Source organism: Schistosoma haematobium, chromosome ZW, assembly GCF_000699445.3.
Source record: "Schistosoma haematobium chromosome ZW, whole genome shotgun sequence".
Lineage (NCBI taxonomy): Eukaryota > Metazoa > Platyhelminthes > Trematoda > Strigeidida > Schistosomatidae > Schistosoma > Schistosoma haematobium.
Window position 1 is genome coordinate 58,477,320 of NC_067195.1, and position 25,820 is coordinate 58,503,139.

General features: G+C 34.5%; 3 protein-coding genes across 3 annotated transcripts in view; 1 reads left to right on the top strand and 2 right to left on the bottom strand.

Annotated features, from left to right (window-relative positions):
• The window catches only part of MS3_00004002 (uncharacterized protein), a 36,012-nt gene extending 26,716 nt beyond the window's left edge, over positions 1 to 9,296 (top strand). Inside the window, exons 15-16 of the mRNA XM_051211885.1 lie at positions 3,252 to 3,347; positions 4,737 to 9,296. Of these exons, the coding sequence (XP_051071998.1) occupies positions 3,252 to 3,347; positions 4,737 to 4,804 (164 nt within the window). The 3' untranslated portion in view covers positions 4,805 to 9,296. The remainder of the gene's footprint in view (positions 1 to 3,251; positions 3,348 to 4,736) is intronic.
• Positions 9,297 to 11,543: 2,247 nt separating this feature from the next.
• Positions 11,544 to 23,528, bottom strand: PCR10 (Protein PLANT CADMIUM RESISTANCE 10). Its single transcript, XM_051211886.1, has 4 exons — positions 23,017 to 23,528; positions 17,087 to 17,150; positions 15,807 to 15,943; positions 11,544 to 13,171 (listed from the first exon to the last, which is right to left on the bottom strand). The coding sequence occupies exons 1-4, from the start codon at positions 23,059 to 23,061 to the stop codon at positions 13,064 to 13,066; spliced, it is 354 nt and encodes a 117-aa protein (XP_051071999.1). The 5' UTR covers positions 23,062 to 23,528; the 3' UTR covers positions 11,544 to 13,063.
• Positions 23,529 to 23,988: 460 nt separating this feature from the next.
• LINE1_1 (LINE-1 retrotransposable element ORF2 protein) lies at positions 23,989 to 25,569 on the bottom strand (the record flags this gene model as incomplete). Its single annotated transcript, XM_035731776.2, has 1 exon — positions 23,989 to 25,569. One exon carries the CDS (start codon positions 25,567 to 25,569, stop codon positions 24,664 to 24,666), a length of 906 nt encoding a protein of 301 aa, XP_035589742.2. The 3' UTR covers positions 23,989 to 24,663.
• Between the last annotated feature and the right edge of the window lie 251 nt (positions 25,570 to 25,820).

The window sequence follows — 25,820 nt, forward strand, 5'->3', positions numbered from 1 at the left end:
TTGCTTCCATCCAATATCCAGTACGAAGCAGCACATTGAAAATGGATCTGAGAACCGGTGTTTTTCGATTAAGGTGATACATCTTCAAGACTCGGTGGCTGGTCTCGACGAAGTTCGTATTATTCAGTTCAAAGAGAGTGGATGGCGGTCGAAAAGCAGTGGACCATTTGTGTTTCCGTGGTAGAAGGTGGTCTCTGACGTATCTGCCAAATGTTCCGTCCGACATTTCGATTAACGAAAGTACGTTGTTAAAACTACAAAATCATGTTTTGTAGATTTTGATTTACCTTTCAACCGTTCGAGTGAACATGAGGCGAAAGAACAGTTGTACAATTTCTGATCGCACCCTCTACAATAACGGTTACTGGGTTAATGTTAATGAACGAAACACTTACCCTCTTTATCACATTCCGAACAAGGTGTACGCGACACAGAATATGGTGTGCATCCGGATACACCTGCGTAATAGCAGCAGCAATTGCAGGTGAATCATCGGTCACAATGCCTACCAGTTGTCGACTGTTGGTACACCGTTGGAAAAAGAAGAGGAATCGAGAAATCAAGGCCGACGTTTCGCGACTTAAAAGGCAATGCACATGGGTATTGCCTTAAAATTCATATCCATGGCAACGACTTGATATAAATGGACGTTCTCGTTATTAGTTTTGTACGTCCCGTCAAAACCAATTACGTCACAAAAGTGACCGGCCAAATTCACTTGCTCAGCAGTCATGAAGAAGAAATACGATAGACAGTTCTCATCGTCCAATTCGCATTCGCAAAGCCCACCCAAGGATGTTATGTGAGCTTTCAATTTCCCGTAATCACCTATAGTGTACATTATAAATTGGCAAATTCCGTACCAGGAAGGTTCGCGTGTGAGAACACTTTGTACCGCATATTGCAGACATCTTGAGCGGTCAGACATTTCCCATAAGATTGGTAAGCAAAATTCCTGATGTGGAATGCAGCGGTACCGGAAATCAGCAGCGGTCTCACAGTTTCAAACTCCCCATCCGTTAACCTGCGCATCCATGAATTACCCTGGTACCTCAGGGAATTGCACTCGTGATTGTGATGTACATTCCCACGTACAACAGTCCAATAGCCGTCTATAATCTTACAAAACATAAATGCTGGACATTGGGTGTTCATAGAAGCCCTTCATTAAAAAAAATTATAAAACAATTTACCAAATTACCTCCTCCGTCTAATACGTTGTGACGAACCGCTAGATCTTATACGCCCATTTCGCCAACACACAAATTTAATGTAGGATTTTTGATCTCTGCCAATATGCGAATCTCTCACTACATAATGACTGTAAGTCGATCTTTCAAAATTTGTGATAGTGGTCTTTAACGCTTCAACCGATGGAAACGCAACCAGAAACAAGGTAGTCAAAAAGACTTCCTCCATTTCCGTTACGTGAGAAACACCAGCGCTCGTACTCGGCACGTTACTCTGCTCCATAATGACGATTGAGATTGTGCTTCGTCGACAAGTACTGATAATTTATAACAATTTTCAAGACATAACTAACCAATTAAATCTAATTTTTGGAACTAGCCATTTCATTGGACGAAACACGGGATGAAAAATATTGTAATTTGGGGTTGGAAAATTTTTTTTAAAAAAAAAATGGCCGGTCGGACAATATTATTCTTCACGGTTAACACTATTATCATATAAATTAAACTCTATCCTTTCTCCCCATGAAGGTCACACATTTTTCATCCTTAACATTGCACACATACACACACACAAATTTACATACATGTCGCTTATGAATTTTTATTATTATTATTATTATTATTATTAGAAGCTTTATTCAACATTATATTTTTGGTACAATATAGAATTCTCAGCATAAAGTATTTCAACAAGTTTCCTTTTCTTATACCTTGATCGATTGTGACGATAAATTTTGAATGATGACCAGTTAGATGTTAGAAGTTCGGTAATCCACATTTGATTACTGTTCATTTGTTTCAATCCATATTGCCAGCAACCATGATGTCGCTGATTGTACCTTTTTGTATCCCGTTTAGCGAAAGGTTGTAAACTTTTCATAAACGCGTCTGAATAGGTTGTGCGCACAATAGACATAGTGATGTGCTAAAACAAACAACAAAACAGATAACTTGATGAAATATCTAGATCGGAGGAACAGGTAGCCCAGATATTCAAGCAGGCCGCCTTAATCGAAATGATGTGAGATTGATTTGTTCAGACCTGTTTTTTAATTGATCACATAATATTCTTGTTGTTCCGTTGTACTATTTAAACTTGGACTAATTTTGATTTGGTTATTTATCCTCTGAAGAAGTGGCTTACACTGAGTCACGAAACGTCAAAATATCTAGTTTTTCTACTCATGGGGATATTACAAATATATTTTTTATTTATAACAATCTACTCAATGCTCAATTTATTCGAAATTATCAAGTCAAACCTTAGTAACGATACCTAAAAAAACCGATCAAGTTTCAATTAGAACTCCAGTATTTGTTAAAATATTCTTGTTTAAATCTATACTAGTAGGATGTTTTTTTTCTAAATATAGTTAACTGTTTCATAAATTTCACTGACTGAAATCATGAGTCAATTAAAGCTAGACCACCATGGAAAACTTGGAAGCACTGGACGGCCGTTTCGTCCTAGTATGGGACTCCTCAGCAGTGCGCGTCCACAATCCCGCACTCCGCGAGGTTCGAACTCAGGACCTATCAGTCTCGTGCCAGGTGCTTAATCAACTAGACCAATGAGCTGGCATCAACCGGTGTTAATGTCTAACTTCAACCAACCCACGAAGTTGCGCCACCATTCATAAATGAAGTATATAATCATAGAAAGCGTCCAGTCTAGTAAAAATATTAATTTGAAGTAATATATTTTATTTTATTACCTCTTCACTAATCTTGTTGGTAGAATGAATAAATGGTAGAATATTCTTGTATTTCGTAAGAGAGTCCTCAGACTAGTAAGATTACACTAGTTGACAATTTAATCAAATTAATAAGTTAGAACTATGAAATTTCGATCTCTAGTAATCATCTGCTTTAATTATAAAATCTAAGAAATTTTTGCTTGATCAAAAGTTGTTGGGAAGAATTGAACACAATAACTACAACAGTACAACATGAAATTGTTTTTGTTTCTTCATGGAACATTCCTATTTGGTTATACAATGAATCATTAGATATTAATTACTTCATTTTTTCTTAGCAATAGTTTTAATTGTTTTTCAGATGAACTTTTGAAGAGAATCGATAAAATTTTATCTTTGTTTGAGGTTGCGTCATTGGATTCTTCAGCTAGATATCATCTTTCTAATCTTTGCGATGGTAAGTTTGTAGGGAAAAATACCGCTTTTGTTGGTGAATATGACATCATTCATATCGTTTAGTGATAAATATTCGTACAAAAACTTTTAATTATGTGTTGGCGTAAACTCCTTTAAGAACTCTTTCATTTTTTATATAAGGTTTCAAAAATTATGGGTTTCTCCTCATGTTGTATCCAATAATATGTAGAGCTGTGGTTTAGTGGTTACAGGACTGGGTTTCCCAACAATCGGTTGCGGATTCAAACCTCAATCCACTTACTTCAATTTCAGCAGGCGAGTAGTATGTATCCCTAGTTCCCTCATGCAAATAATGTAACTCAAAGCTTAGTGCTTAGACCTGTATTCAGAAGATAAATTGCATTTTTAATATAATCCAGTAATACACTATTACATCCTACCATTTTGCATTGAGTTTTATTTTGTACGTTGTGCCAGAACGACGAATGTTGAGTAGCAGTTAAATTGTGGGTTATTACATGCAATTTGTTGCCCTCACAAAGCCAAACAAAGCTGTGGTATTTGGATACAAAGAATCTTATACATTTCATATCAGTGCAGCTTTGTATCCTCCAGGTTTATGAGTCTTCAATTAAAAGATCATCTTTTAAAAATCTGAAAGATATATTATAAACGAGAACATAATTATCATCATCGTTCATTTGAAAGATGTATTGAATTTATTAGAAATATATAAATTACAGTGTGACCATCGCTGTCTTATATTCTAGGCTGTCTCATGGCGTTAAAAGCCACTGTATTGCACCTCATTCAAGGTAATGTGTAGAACTGTTGAATTTCAATCCAATGCAAATGTAATCCATTCCAAAGTACAGGCTGATTGATTAATAACAGGGCTATATCTTGACTTATTTCATTGTCTGTTTATGTGCAATAAAAAGCCTCAAAATATACCGGATAAGGAATATGATTAATAACACTTTTCCAACTACTCAGTTACACTTTCTCATAATTCAGCACTGTTATTAAATAAATCGAGTTACTGATCATCCTACTATTCTTCGATCTTTTCAATGTAAAAAATTACTGTGTGAAAACGAACCATAGAACGTGAAAAGAAACCGAAGCCATGACAATAAAAATGATCATATTAACTGTTTTTATGTACAAAAACTTGGCTTTGACAACAGTTATCATGATTTACTGGTCCTCGATAGCCATTGAATTTTGAAATCACTTGATAATTGCTTAGTAGTGTAGTTCATCGACCACTTCAGTAATTCCATTTACATTTCTCCATTTCTATCAGTCGTATGCTTTTATGAACGTTTTTTTCTAACTGTTTCGCATAAAATCACATTAGCTTACGATTAATAATAATTTACTGACTATTGAAAACGTAACTTAATATTTTTGTGTTTTGGTTCAGTTTTCACCGAAGCCGCTAATTTGGATACACGGTTCTCAGACATCTCTACTCTTGTTAGAGACTTTTAACTTGTTCATTTTCTATATTGTCTACAGAATAATAACAGTTGTTTCCCATCACTGGAACACAGATATCGGCAACAATAAAAGTTTATTCAGTAGTCTTTTTATTGAAGATCACACTTAAAGAAATATGCGTAGCTTTTATTTATAATTTTAAAAAAGCCATGTTAAAAATTTAGATAAATAACTTTTGTATTACATGTTATAAAATGTCAAAAATTGTTGCCATGTTATTGCATTGTCTACTTGTTGCGAAACTGCTACCATTGGTGGTTATTAAGCGTCGATACGTATAGTGAGATGAGTCGTAAGGTTTAAACTGAGATATGTTAACATTATTGTCTTTTCATAACACTGATTTAACATTTCGAGTAGCCGTCTTAGCACGAGGTGGAAGACTGGAATATTTACTCTTTCCGTATTATTATTATTATCTTTACGTTGCTGCTACAAAAATCCCCGAAAATTCCGACGCGACTCGAGGTTCAATATAAACGGTTGTCTGCTATACGTGCAGATTGTGGTTTTGTTGGCTGGTTGAAGTAATATATTACTGACCGGATTACACCTCTTTGATAACACTGGTGTAATAATATTGACCTCGGCACCAATATCTACTGAAACGGCACCGAATTTTTTGTTAATCGCTTGGATTAGGTAGCTCGATGGGTGGTTAGTGACAGCTCTCGCCACTGCTGCCTGGTTGGCAATGTCTCACCGAGGGTCTTTATGATTTGTGGAAACATTCCACTGTCTTTTCCATGTCTTTGCAGCAAATCTTTGTCTTTGATTGTACCAGCATACTTTTCCGAATATTTTTGGTGACTGAAAACGTAGTTTTATGGACGACCTTTTTCGGGATGATGACCATTTACGTCTCATCTAAAAGTTAGATATTGATGTTTGTGACATAATAAGTCTATTTCTGAGGTCAATTAGCTGTTGTTGTAGTGTTGCTAAATGGTAACCACTAGTGCTAGTTCCCGCCGCTGTATATGGAATGTTGACACTGTCAGCGTCTGGATATGCATCATTTTGTTTGCCATCTCTGATAAATTGTAGAGTTTAACTGATATACCGAACACATTCAATACTTGCCGTAGATTGTACGACAGTTGCTACAGTTAAATTTATCCTCACATCCTCGTCTGGCCTACGGAAACCAGCTATCCGCTTCATATATCTTAGAAGTTGGGAAGGTTTTCTGTCACCAAAATCACAAACAGTCAGTAGTAGCTTCTTTTCTTCTGAGACACGTGTGCTGCATAACCTCGGCTTTTATTTCCTATCATATGGAGCTTCTTTCGGTACCTGACCAATGAGGTCCCAGACCGTAGCTGAAACTTCGACTGGTAGTGACCCTGCATAACAGGTAGCCTGGGATCGTATTCCTCAAGCAAAGAGAAGTGCTCCTATCTGAGCGAACTAGAGTCTTGGATTATTTGCACTGTACGCTGCAAGCCTGAACTCGAAAATTGCATTTTACATGGTCTTTACCTGTTTCTGTTTTTCTTTTTAAGTTTGAGAAGATCTCTGGTAGTATTTTCAATCCTCATGTAATTAATAGATAAACGTTTTAAATTAATATGATAATGATAAGGAATATAGCAATATAAATGTAGAAATATTTATATAATCGAGGTAAACGTAGGCTCACTCAATAAGTTTGTTAGACCAAAATCCAAGTACTTAAATAACAATGATTTTATCCAAATGAAAACGTATTAAAGTTACTAAACAATATGTAGGTTATACAGAGGATACTTTCAAATAACCAATAGTTGTGCATTTGGTAGGTCGGAAAGTAAGTCCATAGTTATGACAGATGACTGGTTATTCCAAAATATGGGATATAATTCAATATAATAACGTATTCTTGACCAAGATAACGTTCAGAATCAAACTTTAAATGTACGTAACAGGTATATTGGAGGTTTGTTTGTATGGCAGTCATTTGAGAGAGAACCGGTTTTGATTTATGCAGCACGTGCAACTTGTAAACGATAATCAGTTTGATATGGAAACGGCGCACAAAGAAATTTAGTGTTGACGTTATTCACTAACGTGATTTAAGTCAGTGAAAATGTAGGAGGTTATGTGGGATATATGTTTCGTTAAAATCATTCAATAATCAGGAAGTCAAATAGAGGGCCTATAAACTGATTACTGGAAGGAATTGAACCCTGGCCTTCTTCGTGATAGGCAGAGATACGCATCAATATAATTACCTATTAAAAACGAACATAGTTTGGTCTTGTACGGGAAACAAATAGCTTCATCTGATGATTACATTGGCGTATATTCCTAGACCTTCAAGGGGGTATACACTTACTAGCTTATCTGTAGTATTTTGATGATATCGACAAATCGGAGGAATATGGTGTTCGATAGAGAGCGATCGGCTTCTGGCACGTGATCTGTCCCGCGACCACCATATCAAAATATTTATATCTTTCTGCAGTGTATCGATCCTGTCTTCTATCGTCATGTTATGCAATTAAGTGCTCGCTTTGGATTTGAGAGGACAAACTAAATCCGTACATCAAATTGTTCTCGTATAAATATATTTCATTCATTGTTAACCCAGATTGATGATAATAGAAACGATCAGAAAAGTCAAGTATGCCGATTCAATCTAATAAAGAGCTACTCAGTATTTTAAGTCAAGGAAAACTAAGCTAAAATCATGTGACGAAGTGAGTAAAATGATAAAAAAACAAGTACATTTATGCTCTCACATAAAAACATGGGCACAAGCAAATAACTGACGCGGTCACAAAGAGGTTAGATTAGTCTTCAAAATCTAGAGTAGTCCTCACAGTCGTAAAATGGTGCCAAAATGCCATAACAACCTCTGTGTGGGTAGCTATACATTAGTTTGAGAAAAAAACCATTTTGAAAATAACACTGAATTGGTATGTGAAGGAAGTATAACAGTAAGTAGCAAAAGATACACTATATCCGGTAGATTGCAATGATAAAGGAAAGATGAATGTTTAGTGCGAAAAAGCATAAATACCGTATGTTTGCAGACAAATGTAAGTGCTCACATGTGATAATGAGCACGTATTTATGTTGTGAACGTATGGGCGAAAAGAAGTATTTTCATGAGTAATTTGAGTGTTTATTAAAACATGATAAATCATCTAAAGCTTATGCGTATGAAAACTGAGGAGATCGTATAAATAAGTGACGGAATATTATCTGTGATTCCGACAAAATGTAAGAATGGTCAGTGCCTCTGAAAATGTTTTAGAGCATATCAAGTTTAATGATTGGAGATCAATGCAAAATCAAAACTCAAGTTGTAAAACTAAGCAGCCCCATATTTGTGATCGACGTTTGGTTAAGATTATCGTTGAGAAATTTTGAACGACGACTGCTTTGTATGAATGTTTTGAACGAACACCAGTTGCATATTGTGATAAGGTGCTACTACCGAGAGTGTTGGGGTAGTTGCGACCATTCTGCTCTCAGCATGCAGGAGGTTCGCCCGACTCGGACTAACGAATCACGTGTCATTAGACATCCAGTTTACTTAGCAGGTTCGATGCATGAATGGCTAGCAAATATGTCAGAAATATAGACACGAAAGTGGATGATAATGAATAATTAGTCTCATAAAGCCATTCCTTCGATCGACAATCCAACCATAATAAAGATGATCGGTATTAACAAAAGGCTTAATAAAATTACAGGTGTTCACAAACGTAGTGAAAGACTTGATCGAAAAGACAAAACGCGTATGCGACATGACATTATAAAAGTGACCTTAGCTACGCGGATAGGAATATAATAGCGAAGAGAGCTGACATGAAAAAAATGGACGAACCCACTTTAAGCGAGACAACTTTGCATTATTGAATAAAATAACAGTTGAATTAATTGTGAATATCATCGTGTAAATACAGTGTTGATAATATTGTTAATCGATGAGTGCGTAATAGAAATACGTAAATGCTATAATATAATGTTAATACGAGTACAATAATAATCCCACAACTTTGGGGGATAATAATCATAATGAGATAATCCACGAAATAACTGAGTGATAAGAGTCGATACACGGAAAAATATTTTTGAGGCAATAAAATTTGTGAAAATTTTTTTTCCTTGTTGCATTGAAATCATTGCCTGCATCGGATTCGAGATGTTGAGCCATCTTTATTGCTAGTCAACTACGTCAGTTGCGTTGCATTCGTTCGTCAATGCATGGGACTTTAAATGCTAAGTTTTGTTCGAAATCGCGCTCACCACTATAATGTTTTCTCTTGGAAGTTCCTATTAATAACTTATCTGTATTACTTCTAAAAGTTATTTGAATTAAACTTCTTACCGTATTAAGTTTGTCCTCCAGTATGGTAACAACTAAGTCGCAACACTATGTATTGTCGGATAAGCTTTGTTGCGAACATATTTATTTTCCAGTCAAACGAGCAGATAGACCGAAAGGATAAAAATGAATAAGTGTACATGTATATGAGTCATCGTATATGCATATAAAAAGTGCCTTTAATGAAAAATTAAATATCTAGCTTTAATGTGACAAGGTAAGTCACACAAATACCCACAGACGCCTATGTGTTCACTGTTAAAAGATCATAATTATCTATAAGAGTGAGTACACCTACCTTGTATCTACTTTAACAGTGTTCGAAAGTATAAATGTACAGAATAACGGGAACAAAGTGAAATGAATGATGTGTCCGTGAATCAGAACAACTTTCGCTTTGAGGTCCATTGAGAAAAAGACTAAGCCGGGATTAATTACGACTATGTGCAAAGTTTGCATTGTTCATTCTGTTCAGTATTTTACTTAAAAATAATAGTAATTTATTAAGATGAATACAACATAGTTATTTGTCATATGTCGGAAATCTAAAGTATGTTAAGTTAAAATCTAAACGCGACATTAATAGCTATGTTCCTAGGACATTGTTTTGTATTTGATACACATAAAGATCTTAGTATTTCAAAAGTTTGAGTTTAGTACTCTTTGGTTGCTTCTTTTTATTCTAACAGTGAACAAGTTCTATGGTTATTATATTTATGACTTCATTCAAACACTAGTCTCTAATAAGCAAAGATGGATGGTGGCTAGCTTTGGAATCCAGGACGCGCACTTCGTCCTATTTGGGACTCGTCAGCTGGATATGCCTGCATCTCAGAGTCGATGTTCACTCCGAGACTCGAACCCAGTACCATTCGCTTCAAACGCCATTGCGTTATCCACTCAGCTACTGAGTCCTGATGGCCACTTACTTGTGCAACGGGGTGAAGGTACATCCAGCTGATAAGTCCCAAATGCGACGAAACGCGTCATGGATTCCACTGCTAACCACTGTCTGTCTTTGCTTACAAACCTTGAGGCAGACCGCACAGGATGCACATATGCCAACAAGAGGCTGATCATTTGCAGTCCTATACAAGCAAACAATACCAAGTGAACTATTCTAGGATATAGGAAATAAATTAAATAACCATTTAACAGTAACCTTGTTTAAGTAAAGATCTTGTGATGTTATACAGCCTTAATAAAAAAACCATTACTTGTGAAAGTTCTCATTCTAGATTTCAAATTTTAAAATCAAACAAAGTAGTTCAGAAAAAATCATTTTCGACTCAGCATAGTACATTTTTTACATTAACCTACTCAATTTCACCACCCAAATCAATTTAGAAAGATACGTTTCGTAACACGAATACTAAACTGTTTATATATAAAGGCTGTAAAGATAAATAGAAAAGGTTTATAGTCAGTATGCAAGCATATAAAATACGTCGGGTCTACATCAACAATTTTACGACGGTTCAAACTCATGACTTTCAGGCATTTTGGAAGGTTCATATCTATAGGACCATTCCGTTAACATTTAGTACTTCACATTTCATATTTGAATCGTTATTCTACACTGAACTGTTTTATTTTTTAGAATTTTTTACCAAAACTAGTGGTTAGTCAATCTACAGTCTCTTAAAACTCAAATATACACATAATTAACATCGAAAAATTAGAAAAATGGCTATCTTGTTTAACAGTGGTCATATAAAAACTGACTCTCGTAAGATAGTGGTTAGAAGTAGTCAACAGGATACCCTGGACCTAGGTTTCATACTACTTGGCCCTCTTCGGCAAGGTGTACCTCCACCCACCATCTTATTTGAACATAATGCGCTCAATGTCGAAACACCTAGATTGGTGGCCACATTACAACTTCGTCGATAGTATTCGATCTGCACTAAGAAGGACCTGATATTGTAAATGACTTCTTCATATACACTGTCTGTCATGGGATTCAGGTTTACAACTTTGAGAAACTTTAAAACCAATAAGCTCAGAAAACCCCTCATTCTTTAAGCACCCTTCGATATATGTAAAGTAAAATTTTTGGATTAGCATTTAGCATCGGGATCACGAAATCACTTATTGAAAATAACTTTCTTCACAGACTGTTTTCTTCATTGTAAATCGGAGAAAAAGGGATAGCTGATTAGTATGAATGTGAAAATTTTTCTTAACATGGAAGTAAGACTGAAATTGAATAAGTAAGATATTGATAGTTTGTTTTTCAGAAATTTGGTTAATCCACGCAATCGAGTGCCCATTCAAAAATGTCCACTTCAAAATATTGTGAAGTTAACTTTATCATGAGTAGAGATACTTAATCGCTAATATAATTTTGTCACCATCAACTATCAACTACAAAGTCTTCTTATTTAATTTAATAGTTGAATTCATGAGTCAATTGAGTCTAGATCACCATGGAAAACCTGGAAGCACTAGACGTCCGTTTCGTCCTAGCATAGGACTCCTCAACAGTGCGCATCCACGATCCTTCACGTGCAATCCAACCCAAGACCTTCAGTCTCGCGCGCGATCGCTTAATCCCTGGACCAACCGTGTTAATGTCTAACTTCAACCAATCCACGAAATCGCGCCACCGTCCACCATTGTCTTCAGTTGTGGAGATAGGCCTAATAAACCTATTTTGTAAATAGTTTTGATAGCTTTTGCATTTATTTTGTTTATTTCCATAATCTGTACATTTATCACTGAACGATTGTACTTGTTGTTTAAATATGTGACCTTGACAACTAACTTCCTTTTTGAATTACACATAGCACAACATTGTTAACTGTGCATTATTAAATACACTCTTATACACGCATGCCTCGTTCTATCATGCCTGTGGATATAATAACTAAACTATTGATTAACTGTCAACTATATTTATAGACTGTTATGACATTCCTATTGCATTCGACGTCGAGAAAACTGGCTGGAGCCATATTTACCTCATTGAAATTATTAATTATCTATAATTGTGGATCTTTGGTACCAAGCACGACGGAACACGCAACAGCCATCTGATTTAAGTAATGTCCCTGAACCTTTATTTTGCGTTAATAATTTATAGGTTGTTTATTGTTATATTAACTTTTGGACGTAATAACTTTATTGCTATTCCTTTTTGGTTAATATACTGTTTGGTCCACCACACAGTAATCTACTACCAATAGTTCCTGGGTTCAAATCTCGTGTAGCAGGATCGCGGATGCGCACTGCTGTGGAGTCTCATACTAAGACGAAATGGCAGTTCAATGCTTCCAGGTTTTCCATGATTGTTTAGCTTCAAGTGATTTATGAACTCAACTATTAATATCCACAAAACCCCTTTCTATTTAATTTACTTAATCATTGGAATTTTAACAGATTTTTTTATCATAGTCTTTTAACAGTTGAATGTAACAGTCAGTTACGTACTTAAAACAATTATTTAAACAAAAACACTAAAAAAACACCATTACAGCGTTCAAGTTTTTTTACAAATTGAATGTGTTCAATGATAAAACAGAACAATAATTTAAAAAAAACTGGTTAATTCAAATAGTGATATTTTGTGAAATTTTGAAATGAATCAACAAAAAACCCAGTAATTTTTCATTCATTCTAGATAGAATCTATCTCTTGTTTGTTTTGTTTTGTCTTTATAAATGAGCAATTCAATACAAACAAGTCTATTTGTTTGTTTTCATTGGAAAATTGCATTCAAATCATTCAATCTAATATAATTAATTATCTGTGTAAGTGTTAAATTTCTACGGTTTTTTCTATAAAAAAAAAACAGGGTGAACCTTTCGAAATGTAAAATTGAACATTTAAAAAAATAAACAGCAGACTAGTTTTTTCGATGTTTACGAAAAATACCTGACCATATTTCTCCCTCTCTCTCTCTTTGTGTGTGTGTGTGTGTGTAATATTATTTAAATTTCCATTCTGATAGATTTTGCATAATCTATATCACGTTTTAATTGACATGTAGCTAATTGTCCACAAAAGCATGTAATACAAACATCATTCATTAGAGTACCCTAAAATGTAAATAAAATATACACAAGTGACTAGTTATATGAATAGAAAAGTAATAATTATTATATAATATGTGTATCTTTTCTTAATAAAAAAGAGTACTTATGCAGTGAACAGAACACAGGTGGGGACAACCGAATTATAATTAGAATAAAATTACAGAATTACTTGGTAAAATAGAAAAACCATATAGTAAATCGTTAATTTGCAAAATATCAATCCATCATATCATCGGAATGTTCCTGTTGTAATCATCAATCTATTGTCTCACATTTCATTGTTTATGCGTTTTCTTACAAATTGCATTGTGTTCCCGCTTTTCCTTTCTTGATCTTCTCCCATCTTCTGCTGCTAGACATTATGTCTTTAACTCGCGTCATATACTACTTATATCAATATAAGTAGCACGCGACACACTTATACCTAGATCGTTTCAAATAACCTTGGTTGATTAACCCTTTAAATTTCTTAAATACGATTGTATATGAACTCAAATAAGCAAAAATTGACATTATCAACCTATTGCTTATGAGGTTCAAACTTCATTTTGTTTCTTTATTTCATTTTAATAAATTAAGAAGATAAGAAAATATCTGTTACGTAGCTCAAATTGTACAATTAAGAATTGTAATATAGTGGAACACTTTTGAAAAAGCTAATTATTATATACATTCAATACACACAACCAAGACTTTAAAAAGCCTATAAACTTCAAAAATAAACGTATGATGAGACTAATTATTGTATGAGGTATTGTTTTATAACACCATATAATAACTTTTTGTAAGTAATGATGGATAGTGGCTAGCGGTGGAATCCAAGACGCGCGTTTCGTCCTATTTGGATACAAGCCAAACAATACCAAGTGAATATAATAACTCTTCAAGAAATGTGTTTTTTTCGTTTTAATATTTGAAACAAACAATCTACATACAAATGTAAATGAGATATGTGTGATAAATAAAATCATATCCACAATCTGTAATGAAAATGAGAAAGTAAATGAGTTAATAAAATAATAAAAATGAACAAAGTAAATGAGCAACACTGAATCAATAGGTAACTTTTTCAATTAATAAGTCAGAATTGAAGTAATTCACTGGTAGACTAAAGCATTATAGCAACTAGTCAGTCGTAGAGCCTTATTTAACTGTACTATGAGTCGAATCCTCACACAATATCAATAAGACGAGATGAGAGAAACAAGTTAAACAGATAGGAGATTAAAATAGTAGTATTAGTGATGATATGGTTAGAAAGGGAATGAAAAGGTATATGTGAAGCAATATAGGAGTTAAAGATCTGAAGTAAGATAAATAGTAAATGCATATACATCATTGTCACATATTCATGTAGAATCTCTAACCAGAAATCCCGGTTACTGAGATGGCTCAGACCAGGTAGATTACACATACAGAAAGTTCACTTGTCAAATATTTTATGAACTGACTCCATTTCTTGATTTTATGGCTACTAGTTTTCTCCTAGCGCATTTATACTACAACTAGCATTACACTTCGAATAACGATAGGTTTCAGCAGACATGATTCACCTCAGTCTATGAATATTTAATTGCCGTCAGCTGACTCCTTTTTGTTGCCCAATACATTGATTCTAATCTCAGTCCTGTCGGTTGTTTCATAACATGCTAGCTTCGCTTCAACAAAATCATCCAGCCCACTCAACGTATTCTACTTTCACAGATAACGTTTTGATTCCACAACGTAATACAGATCGTATTATTTTATGGTATACCATCCCTTTGATGGACAGACAGATTGGCTCAATTTGACGAAAACCAAGTGACAGGATGGTTTCATCTGTGTACTCCAGATCACTGAGTCAGATTTCAAAAAGAGGTCAGTCGCTAGATGTTGCGCCGACCATAACTAATACTACGAAATTCTAATAAGATGATTCACTTTTCAGGAATGGGACGTGATTTTTGTAATAGTTCGTTATTCTCTAGGTCGGGATTTTCTTGATTTTCTACGTTCGTTTAGTTTAACTCATTCCTTGAGATGAAATATTTTTGTCGTTCTTATCCTTCGAATGTATTTTATTTCATCATTTTATGAATATTAGTTTGCGCTGCATATGTATGTGGTAGGTTAAACTACTTCGTTTTCGAAAACAATAATGACAGACATAGAACACAATGTGGCTATCTGTAAAAGAATAAAGAAGAAAATTTACCGTTAGTTCATTTTGTGACATATAAAAAATATGCTGGTTGGATGAGATATTGTATTTCCAACGTCTGGGTGATAAGTTAAATTCCGTGTAGCCAGGCCTTACCTTTAGGTCACACATAGTAGGTTAGATTAAAATATCTACGGCGTAAATTCCTGTTTACTCACTAAAAAACACTAGTTTTGCTCTTCAAATAGGGTACTAACATTCACAATAGATCTCATTATAGTGAAGATGTACACTTTAATCTGGATATATTAATTTTTGAATATGATGTTCCCAATGACGAAGAAATCATCTCAGTTACACCATTCAGCTCAGAGGACGATACCCTAGGAAAATTATCTATATGAGCCATAAATATTGTCGACTATTTTAAGTGTTTAATGTATACAACATGATAAATAATTTTTTAATTAAAGATAAATAAAATATAATAGTTACCATTATTTTGTGTATAACACGATGTTTAATACGTAATGGTAAAATGCCTGCACCACAGAATGGAACCCAGCATGATTCCCCTTCTTTATTATATAAATAACACATGTAACAATGAGGACAGAATAGAACTAGACAACCTAAAAACACAAACATTTTAAAACAAGCGTAAAATGGAATAAATTGAGTGTTTTCTGCACTAATTCTATGTATAATATTTGTTTAATTAAGGTATATCTTAGAAATTATTTCATTTAGGAAAAGTCTTAACCGTTCATTGAAGAACAACCAACAATCTGGTTGCGCCTTCACATTAAAATGGCAAAATCACACTGTAGTACAAACAGAATGTCAATTATCCAAGACTACTTGATCGTATATACTGAAACATTCATTGTAATCTACCAGTAAGCATCATGATTAGATAATTAAATGTCATCATTTCCATAATTCTTTCGGAAGAAATATGAAGACTACCTAGATCATAATCAGCGAGAATCTTGAGATCTAATGCTGCCTACACACAGTTGTATGCCATTAATGTGTACCGTTAAAGACGGAAAATAGTATCATCAGGAGGACTAATATAGATCTGAAAGCGATAGTTCTAGATTTTCGTACGTGTTGGTTCGATGCTTCTTCGACAGTAGGAACTTCATTTCTTTCCATGACTAGTATTTGATTATCGAAATACAGTTATGTTGATCATCGTATTTATAAGAGGTTCAGATTTATACTTTTGCTGATCAAAAAGACAGACGATAGTTACCAACATGTACAATATATAGTAATATTAGATAGATGGATCTGTACGACAGAAAACATTTCATAGCTTCCTCTCTGTTCTAAATAATCAGCCTCTTATTAGAGCTAAACTGAAATATTAATCGTACACGAAAACTTCGTAAAATAAGATTACAAGACTTGTAAAATGTATGTAATGTAAGTAGATTTAACCAATAAAGTAGAATGATTTTGTAAAGACAGATTTCATTACAGACTAGCCAGAGATTATTTGGAAGATCACAAACCACTGTTCAGCTTTCCTTTCTTATCTTCTTAACATTTGTTGAACACGGCATAATGTGAGATCGAACCAGTAACAATCAGTTCTTATGAGAATCGTTAGTATCATAAGTCACTACATTGAAATCAAACTGTTTACATTCTCTAATCCAGTTGTCGACAAGTATATTGTCTTACTTCTAAGTCATAATGTTAGAATAATGACTAATTTATTGAGATAAAATATCATTGGTTTTATGCAGAATTATTACACTTACATGTTGGTAGGTCATCAAAACAAGCACAAAGTCCACTACTCCATTCTCTTTCGAATGTCTGCCTCTGTATGTTAAAGTGGAGGAAAATAAATATTTTATAAGATAAAGATGGAGTGTATGGTAATCAGTGTAGAAGGATATGAAGCGCTGAAATGAAAATTCTTCATGAAATAAAGACTATAAATTAATTTACATAATAAGAAAATTTAAATTACCAATCATACTTATTATTCTTAACAAATAACTCTTGCCTTTATCAACATTGACCAAATTAATAGTAAATATAATACTGAAATTATGTAACACCTTAAAAGTTGTAGGATTAGGATCTTTGTGATATACTTATCAGTCATTGGTTGCCTAATTGTTAGTAGATCTAACTCTCAAAATGTAGGTCATTTCATCTACATCGGTTTGAACAGGATAGTACCACTAACTCTACATAAACAGTATGGCTCTAAGTGAAGTACATAAAACTGTACTGATTAAATGAGTCAGGTTACTCAGGATCTAATAAATACATGATATAACGAACAATTTTAATTCTACCCATTATATGATTAAATATATACAAAATAAGGATCAAAATTACTAAATCATGAATTAATGATTGGGGGTTTGTGGAGATTATAAATCCTCTGTAAAGGGTGGTGAGATCTCACTGCTAAAATATCCCATACTGTGATGAAACAATTATCTAGTGCTCCATGAATTTTTTGGTCTAGCTAATATCAGTACATGATTAAAGCCGTGAGTTATGTTTCCGGCAACATATTTCATTACTGATTGTAAGACATATACTTAAGGACGAATGATATCATGTAGAGAATTATTGAAAACCAGGAACTACTGAATAAACCGTCTTTTTACATTAGCCATGTGACCTTGTTCTTCTGGAAACTTCAAGAAACATACTGAATATAATAATGATATAAGCAGTTATTCAGTCAAAACGTAACACATAATCGTTCATTTTATTACATGCTTCTCACGAGCCTCTGTTAAGTTCTGACTGTATAAAAAGTTTTCAGGAGTCTCCTGGGTCTATAGGGACGTTGAAGAGAGATATTTTTGGAGTTTCTTGCGTTCAATCACTTAATGCTTAAAATGCTAAGTGAATCTCATCAATTTCACCAATCTAACTGTCACTTCTTGAGACAACGTTACGAGAGGTTTATCCCGTTTATCAAAAACGTGCTTAATGATAATTTAAATTGTTAAGCCTCTATACTTTACAGTATTGCAACGATGCTGAATAATTCAGTTGCATTATTTTCCGATTGGAATAAATTTCAGTATTTTTTAACAAACCAAACAACCACTTGAAAGCAAGCATAGAACCAATTAAGAAAACCACATTGAACATTATTTGTCATCAAGAAAACCATTCAAAATGTGAACGGACCTCCACAATTCACCTAACTCTACATTCTATAGTGTTTGTTGTGTTTTTTGATTGTTCAGTGTACTGTTTCGTTAGTTTAGTAACAATATTGTTACTGACGGACTTAACAACAGTGTTGATTGTTTTACTTATCAGATGATTTTGTAGAAAGTAGTGTGTTTCTTTCTCCCTCACTAAAATGTATTGTTTGATATCAACAACTTACATATTTAAGGAAAACTGATCAAAATTTTCCTTTCTACCTATTTTCATTTCATTTTATTGAGTTTCTTAATTTTCTTTGCCATACACACACTTTATCAGGTATCAAGTGTTTTAAAATAGCTAGAAAGAATACACTTATTTACATAATCGTTTGTCACTATTTCTCTCTACATTTTTTCCATTGTTTTCCATTTATTCATACAAAAAATGACCTTTCCATTGTGTCCATAAAAGAAGAATAAATGACTTGTATAAGCAAATATCTAATACACCAATAAGCGTAAGTATATAAATGTATGTTTATGAAGTACATTTCCTTGACAATTTGAGCAGTTATTGTTAGTAACCGGCTTTATCAACTTGTTGCTATGGAGATTTGTAGATTTTCATCAACTGGATCAACAAAGCATGTTTATATTGCAGATAAAATTAATAATAGTGATAAGGCTTACAATTATTTCCACAATTTCTATGTACATTATTTTATTTGGAAAACAAAAACAGTAATATTTTGTACGTAAGTTATGTATAAGTATACATAGATGTATATAAAAACAGAAAATTAATTTCCAGTAATGAAACAAGAGGCCACAACGAAATACAATATCTTTCCATTAAAAAAACTCTTTGAAAATTTGTCTTAGAATAGATACATTAGTGTTCTTAGATGAATTCTAATAATTTACATTACTTGTCACCAATAGCAAATGGCCTGTAACTAAATTAAGTAGAACAAGTGATAATTTCATCGGTCACAACAAAGATTAAAATATTGCGGCATATGATGATTATTAATTTATATATATATGGCGTAAGCGAGATATCCATCTACCAACCAAAGGATGGGTTTACTGTGCAACAGTTCGTTTCGGATATTCGCAGGTTACTAGTATTCGATCATGGGTGTCTTCGAAGCACTGTTCGTATATCCCAGGACTACCGAGTACGTAATGCAATTGTTAGGAAACGGGTACTAGGCAAGGATGGCAAATCACTTGATGAAGTAGTGAAGTTTCATAAGTTGAGATGGCTGGGACATGTGTTACGTATGCCCAACCACCAACTGCCCCGACGTGCGATGTTTTATGGTGTAGGAGTAGGTTGGAGGAAAGGTGGGGGCGGCCAGGCCAAAACATGGCACAAATTTATGAAATCACTGACAAGTGGACTGAGCCATGTTGGTAGGTATAGACTACCTGGTTGGGATCCACGAGACGATAGCAACCGATGGTTAGAGATCTTGAATGACATGGCTTAAAATCATTTGGTATGGTGCAGGTGCATCCACTCTTTCGTTCTCCTTAATTCTAATCTTCCGAATTCTTCATGTCCCCTTTTTTTCTTTCCAAATTTATTTCACTAGATTATACTTCTTGAATAACATCTTCAAACCCTAATCTTTCCGATTACTACTTATACTGCTTATGTTTATCACATTGTAGCCATTATTTACGTGATTAAGTGATATGATTTCACCTTAAATTCAGTTCTGAGGAGTATATAACATGAGATCAGTCATTAATAAGTGATCAGTTAGCTTTTTTTAATAATTCACTATCAAAGTAGGTCAGTTAAAGCATGAACAGCTCAGTGATAACGCTTTCTTGTGAGAAATGTTTTCTGTCGAGTGAGATTATGACTAGTTGATGATAACATTGTAATGAATCTCAACTCAAGAGCTTTCTGTTGGTTGATTCAAATAAAGTGTATCGTTCTGATGAGTAACTCAGTTGAATGGGTACAAATCAATTTCATATGACGTCAGTTACTACTAACCAACCGTTTAATGTGAAATTTCAATTACTTTAAGTGATGGGTATGTTTAATTAAATCTTAAAATGTTTTTGAGTTGAAAACCTATTAGTGAGCTTTAATATATCTGAGATGCAGCATTAATATTCAGTCAGACGGCATACTGGATAGTAATCAAAACGTTTGTGTTTTCATTGATTATTTTTAATGGGCTTTAAAGATCCATTTGCTATTTGTCCAGTAGGTGATACACAGACGAGTAAGGTCTACTAGTTAAAAATGTTGATTGTTCCAAATATTTTCAAAGAATAAATAGATAAGCGATCTTTCTTCTCGTTGTGTCACCTTATGCATATAAGACACTTTAATTTCAAGTTTTTTTCGACAGATATAATTCAGATACAATCATTTCTCAGAGTGTCTAGAGACTAGGTTAAAATTGAGTGAATTTAGGGGTAGTTAGTCAGTGACAATTAGAGTTGAGTGGCTTTCATTTGTGTATTCATATGTTAAGTGGCCCCAAGCCTCCAGGTAAGGTAAGATTAAAAACGATAAACAACTAATATTTATATAATGGTTACTATAATATTCGGTTCCATGGACTTTCTTCACCACTTAACACTACTTTGGCTAAATTTTCTGCACACAGCAAAAGCTTGTATTATAGCAAGCTGTGAAACATTGTATTTAGGAAAGAAAATATAACAGTATATTAACTTAATTTGACGACTTCACGAAAGTTGTACCCGAAAGGTCTAAAAAGAATTATTCTTAAAAAGTCAGACTGGTGTGAGTCAACGATTATAGACTAAGATTGAATTAAATTTTATCCTGATATTATATATGCATATACCCAGAACAGGTGACTTAGGACAAAGATAAGAGTTTGTAGTTAACATTTGTTTCTTCTTTTTAACAGCTTTTGTTCTTTTCACTAGATGTTAATCGAAATCTTAAATAACAAATGATTTATGGGTCGATTATCCATCTAAATTTTCCTATCATCGACTGACTTTGTTTAGATAGCCATTGGAAACTAAGAAGGACTAAAAAACGTTTTCATCAAGAATCAAATAGATATCACTGACGGGGGTTGGTAATGGTCGTGCGATTTGAAAATTGGTTGGAGTTAAGAATGTAAACTATTGGATGTTAACTCAGTTATCTACGGTCACTTCGAGTTCTGAAAGTTATGGGTTCAGTCTCCGGTGGCACAGTGAATCAGTGCTGTTGATAATTCTCATACTGCGACAAAATGGTTAATGAGTGCTTCTCAGTTTTTTTAATGATTTCCTAACCAAAGTCAGTCATTTTTATAAAGATTCAGACTAAACAATATCTGTAACACCATGTAATTACAATTAAGTGTTAATATCAATGTTAGTGATAAAAAGAGGGGTTATGTCCATTTGAATAACTAGTATATATGTGTATGAACTCAGTGTGCGTTCTGGTTATAAAGTGAAAAACTCTATTTAGTACAGTAACGAACATGTTACCAACCTATCAAATACGTGTCATACCTTTGAGTTTCTTCAGAAATCTTGACCGTCATTTAGTTTTGATTATCAATATGAGAATTAGTGAGACTAAATTATGTATATCTTTGTGATCAAATTTGCCTTGATCACTAATATTCAACTCACTTAACAAATGCAAAAACAAGTATTGATCTGTTTTTCTGTTTTAAAACGACTTACTTATTTACTTCTAACGACAAAATATATCGTTTATCATAATCACAACCTATTTAATATGTTAATCAATAAAATCTACTGAAATATCTCAAAGATGAATAAAACATCAGTACAACACTTTAGTTATTAGTAAGTTTTTCCTTAAAGCCAGTCTGTTGTCTAAAGGTAGAACTAGCTTACATAAACTTTTTGAAGTTTTACAATAATCAGATTCAATACTATTTAGGTGCCTTAACCAATATAGGTGAAACGGAGTTCAAGCATGTATATTAGTGATTTCAACAGTTGCGATCATGAGTCAATCAAAGCTAGACCACCATGGAAAACCCGGAAGCAGTGGATGTCCGTTTCGTCCTATTGTGGGACTCCTCAGCAGTGCGCATCCACGACCCCGCCCCTCGGGATTGGAACCCAGGACCTACTGGTTTCGCGCGCGAACGCTTAACCACCAGGCCACTGAGCCGGCATCTAACGGTGTTAATGTCTAACTTCAACTAATCCACGAAATCGAGCGACACATCCACCATTGTCATCAGTGAGTTATTAACTCACAACTGACCCGGTTGAACTCTACTGTTCATTGCTTCTCACTAGAACTCCAGGATATATCTCTTGAAGCCAGTCACTTTATATTAGTGACTGAAAATTAGATCTTTCTTTTAATCATTCTATGATTACTATACACTATTCGTTAAGCTTGAGTGTTCTCAGAATAATTTCAGTGTGATTTCAATTGTTACTAACCCTATACAATTCAAAGTTTTGAAAAATGCCCATATTTTTTAATAAATAAAAAACTGGATTATTAGTTATGACTTAAGTTTTTTTCTTTTCAAAAAAAGACAAAAAAAAGAATTATATGTTAATCTTACATGTACTGATGTTGGTTGTTGAACAACAGGAGAACTATTTTCCATTGGAATAATGTAGTAGTAGATAAAATTGATTAACGAATTTACGTTGTAATAACGTTATTTTTTTCTGCCAAGTTTTTATTTTCCCACATTCCCACCCATTTTATATTTATCAGAAATAATTAGTTTATTTGATTAGATGATTGGTTACAATTTTAATTTCTTATCAAACTTCTAAAAAAAAGCAATCTATTAGTATCTAGAATGCTTCCTGATTGGATAACATAAGATGTTAGATACGTAAGTTGGTGGTAACACATTTGTCCAGAGAACACAATAATATCAATGATGTATATTTTGGCTGCAACTCTTCTCCATCATTCTGGAATTAGAACAGTAGATATAAGCGAACAATATTGTTTTCAATTAAATCCTCTTTAGGCTTTACTCTAATATACAGTAATATTTATATTCCACATCTATCTGCATCTACGACTTCAGCTGTTCCAGTGAAGAAAGTTATATTGAGCGAACAACCAGACAACTGACACAATGAGTTGGTGCATATCTCCATTCGTGGTTAGGAAAGGATATCCTTAAAACAATACTCAGTTTCTTTTATCACACGTCGGTCATGTAGATAGAAATAAGTCATTTAAAGTGGTTTATCGTATACCTAATAGCTGTCCTTATGGGGTTCGATCTCATCTCTTACAAATAGCAGAAGCTATAGGAATTCGAGCTAATGATTCAAGTCTTTGAATTCATAAGAAATTTGTCCAGTTATCTCAAAACTCCTCATTACGTAATTCTATGGTTTTTATGAATGTTATTTTAATATCTTTGTTTTTCAAGTCATTGACAGATTTACCATTATGAAACATTGATTCAAGCCTCTATTATTCTTATTACAACTAGTACATCTGTCATCACACTATCAATCTACACCCACTACTTATTATATTTATCTATGTCATATATTACTTACTTACTTACTTACGCCTGTTACTCCTCGTGAAGGAGCATAGGTCGCTCACCAGCATTCTCCATCCAACCCTGTCCTGGGCAATCCTTTCTAGCTCCGTCCAGTTGTAATTCATCGTTTTCATATCTGCTTCTATTATCCGACGCAATGTGTTCTTTGGCCTTCCTCTTTTTCGCTTCCCTTCAGGATTCCAAGTTAGGGCTTGCCTCGTGATGCAGTTTGACGATTTGCGTAATGTATGTCCTATCCATTTCCATCGTCTTTTCCTAATTTCTTCTTCAGCTGGAAGTTGGTTTGTTCTCTCCCACAGAAGGCTATTGCTGATGGTATCCGGCCAATGGATGTTGAGTATCTTGCGTAGACAGTTATTTATAAATACTTGTACTTTCTTGATTGTGGTTGTTGTAGTTCTCCAAGTTTCAGCTCCATACAGTAGAACTGCCTTGACGTTCGTATTGAAGATTCTCACTTTGATATTGGTCGACAGTTGTTTTGAGTTCCACATGTTCTTCAATTGTAGGAATGCGACCCTTGCTTTGCCGATCCTCGCCTTTACGTCTGCATCGGATCCTCCTTGTTCATCGGTGATGCTTCCCAGATATGTGAAGGACTCTACATCTTCCAGAGTTTCGCCATCAAGTGTGATTGGATTGCTGTTCTTCGTGTTGGATTTGAGGACCTTAGTTTTCCCCTTGTGTATATTGAGGCCTACTGATGCAGAGACTGCTGCCACACTGACTGTCTATCTGCATTTGTTCATGTGTATGTGATAGGAGGGCTAGGTCATCTGCGAAGTCCAAACCGTCTAATTGGTTCTGAGCTGTCAATTGTATGCCGTGTTTTCCTTCAGATGTTGAGGTCTTCATAATCCAGTCGACCACCGAAAGAAAGAGGAAGGGAGAGAGTAGACAGCCTTGTTTGACTCCGGTCCTTACTTGGAATGCATCTGTCAGCTTTCCTCCATGCATGACCTTGCACTGTATTCCGTCGTATGAGTTCCGGATAATATTGACAATCTTCTCAGGAACTCCGTAGTGTCGAAGAAGTTTCCATAATGTCTTCCTATCTACACTGTCGAATGCCTTTTCATAATCAATGAAGTTGATGTATAGTGATGAGTTCCACTCAACTGATTGTTCGACGATGATCCGTAGTGTTGCAATTTGGTCTGTGCACGACCGATCCTTACGGAATCCAGCTTGTTGATCTCGAAGTTGGGCGTCTACTGCATCCTTCATCCGGTTCAGCAACAATCTGTTGAAGACTTTCCCTGGTATTGACAGTAGTGTTATGCCTCTGTAGTTTTCACATTTGCTCAGATCTCCTTTCTTTGGAATCTTGACGAGGTGTCCTTCTTTCCAGTCCATCGGCACTTGTTCCTCCTCCCAAATCTTTTTGAATAGAAGATAAAGCATGCTTGTGGTTGCTTCGATGTCTGATTTCAGTGCTTCAGCTGGTATGTTGTCGGGTCCCGCTGCTTTCCCGTTCTTGATTTGTCTGACGGCCATTCTAATTTCTTCCGTAGTTGGTGGATTGACATCTATAGGAAGATCTATGTGTGCTGCTTCGATGTTCGGTGGATTCATTGGAGCCGGCCCATATATTCTACTGTTATCACGGAATCATAAATTGCCTTGATTTGTTTAATAATTTTGTATGTGCATCTAAATATCACTGTACATTGCAGTAAAGCCTGGTGAGGATCTAATCGAAAACAATACTGTTCGCCTATATATGTTGTTCTAAATCACAATATGGACTGAATTGGTCACGGAGGGACCATGTATACTCACTACTCAGTAGTCCCATACTAGGACAAAACAGCCATCCATTGCTT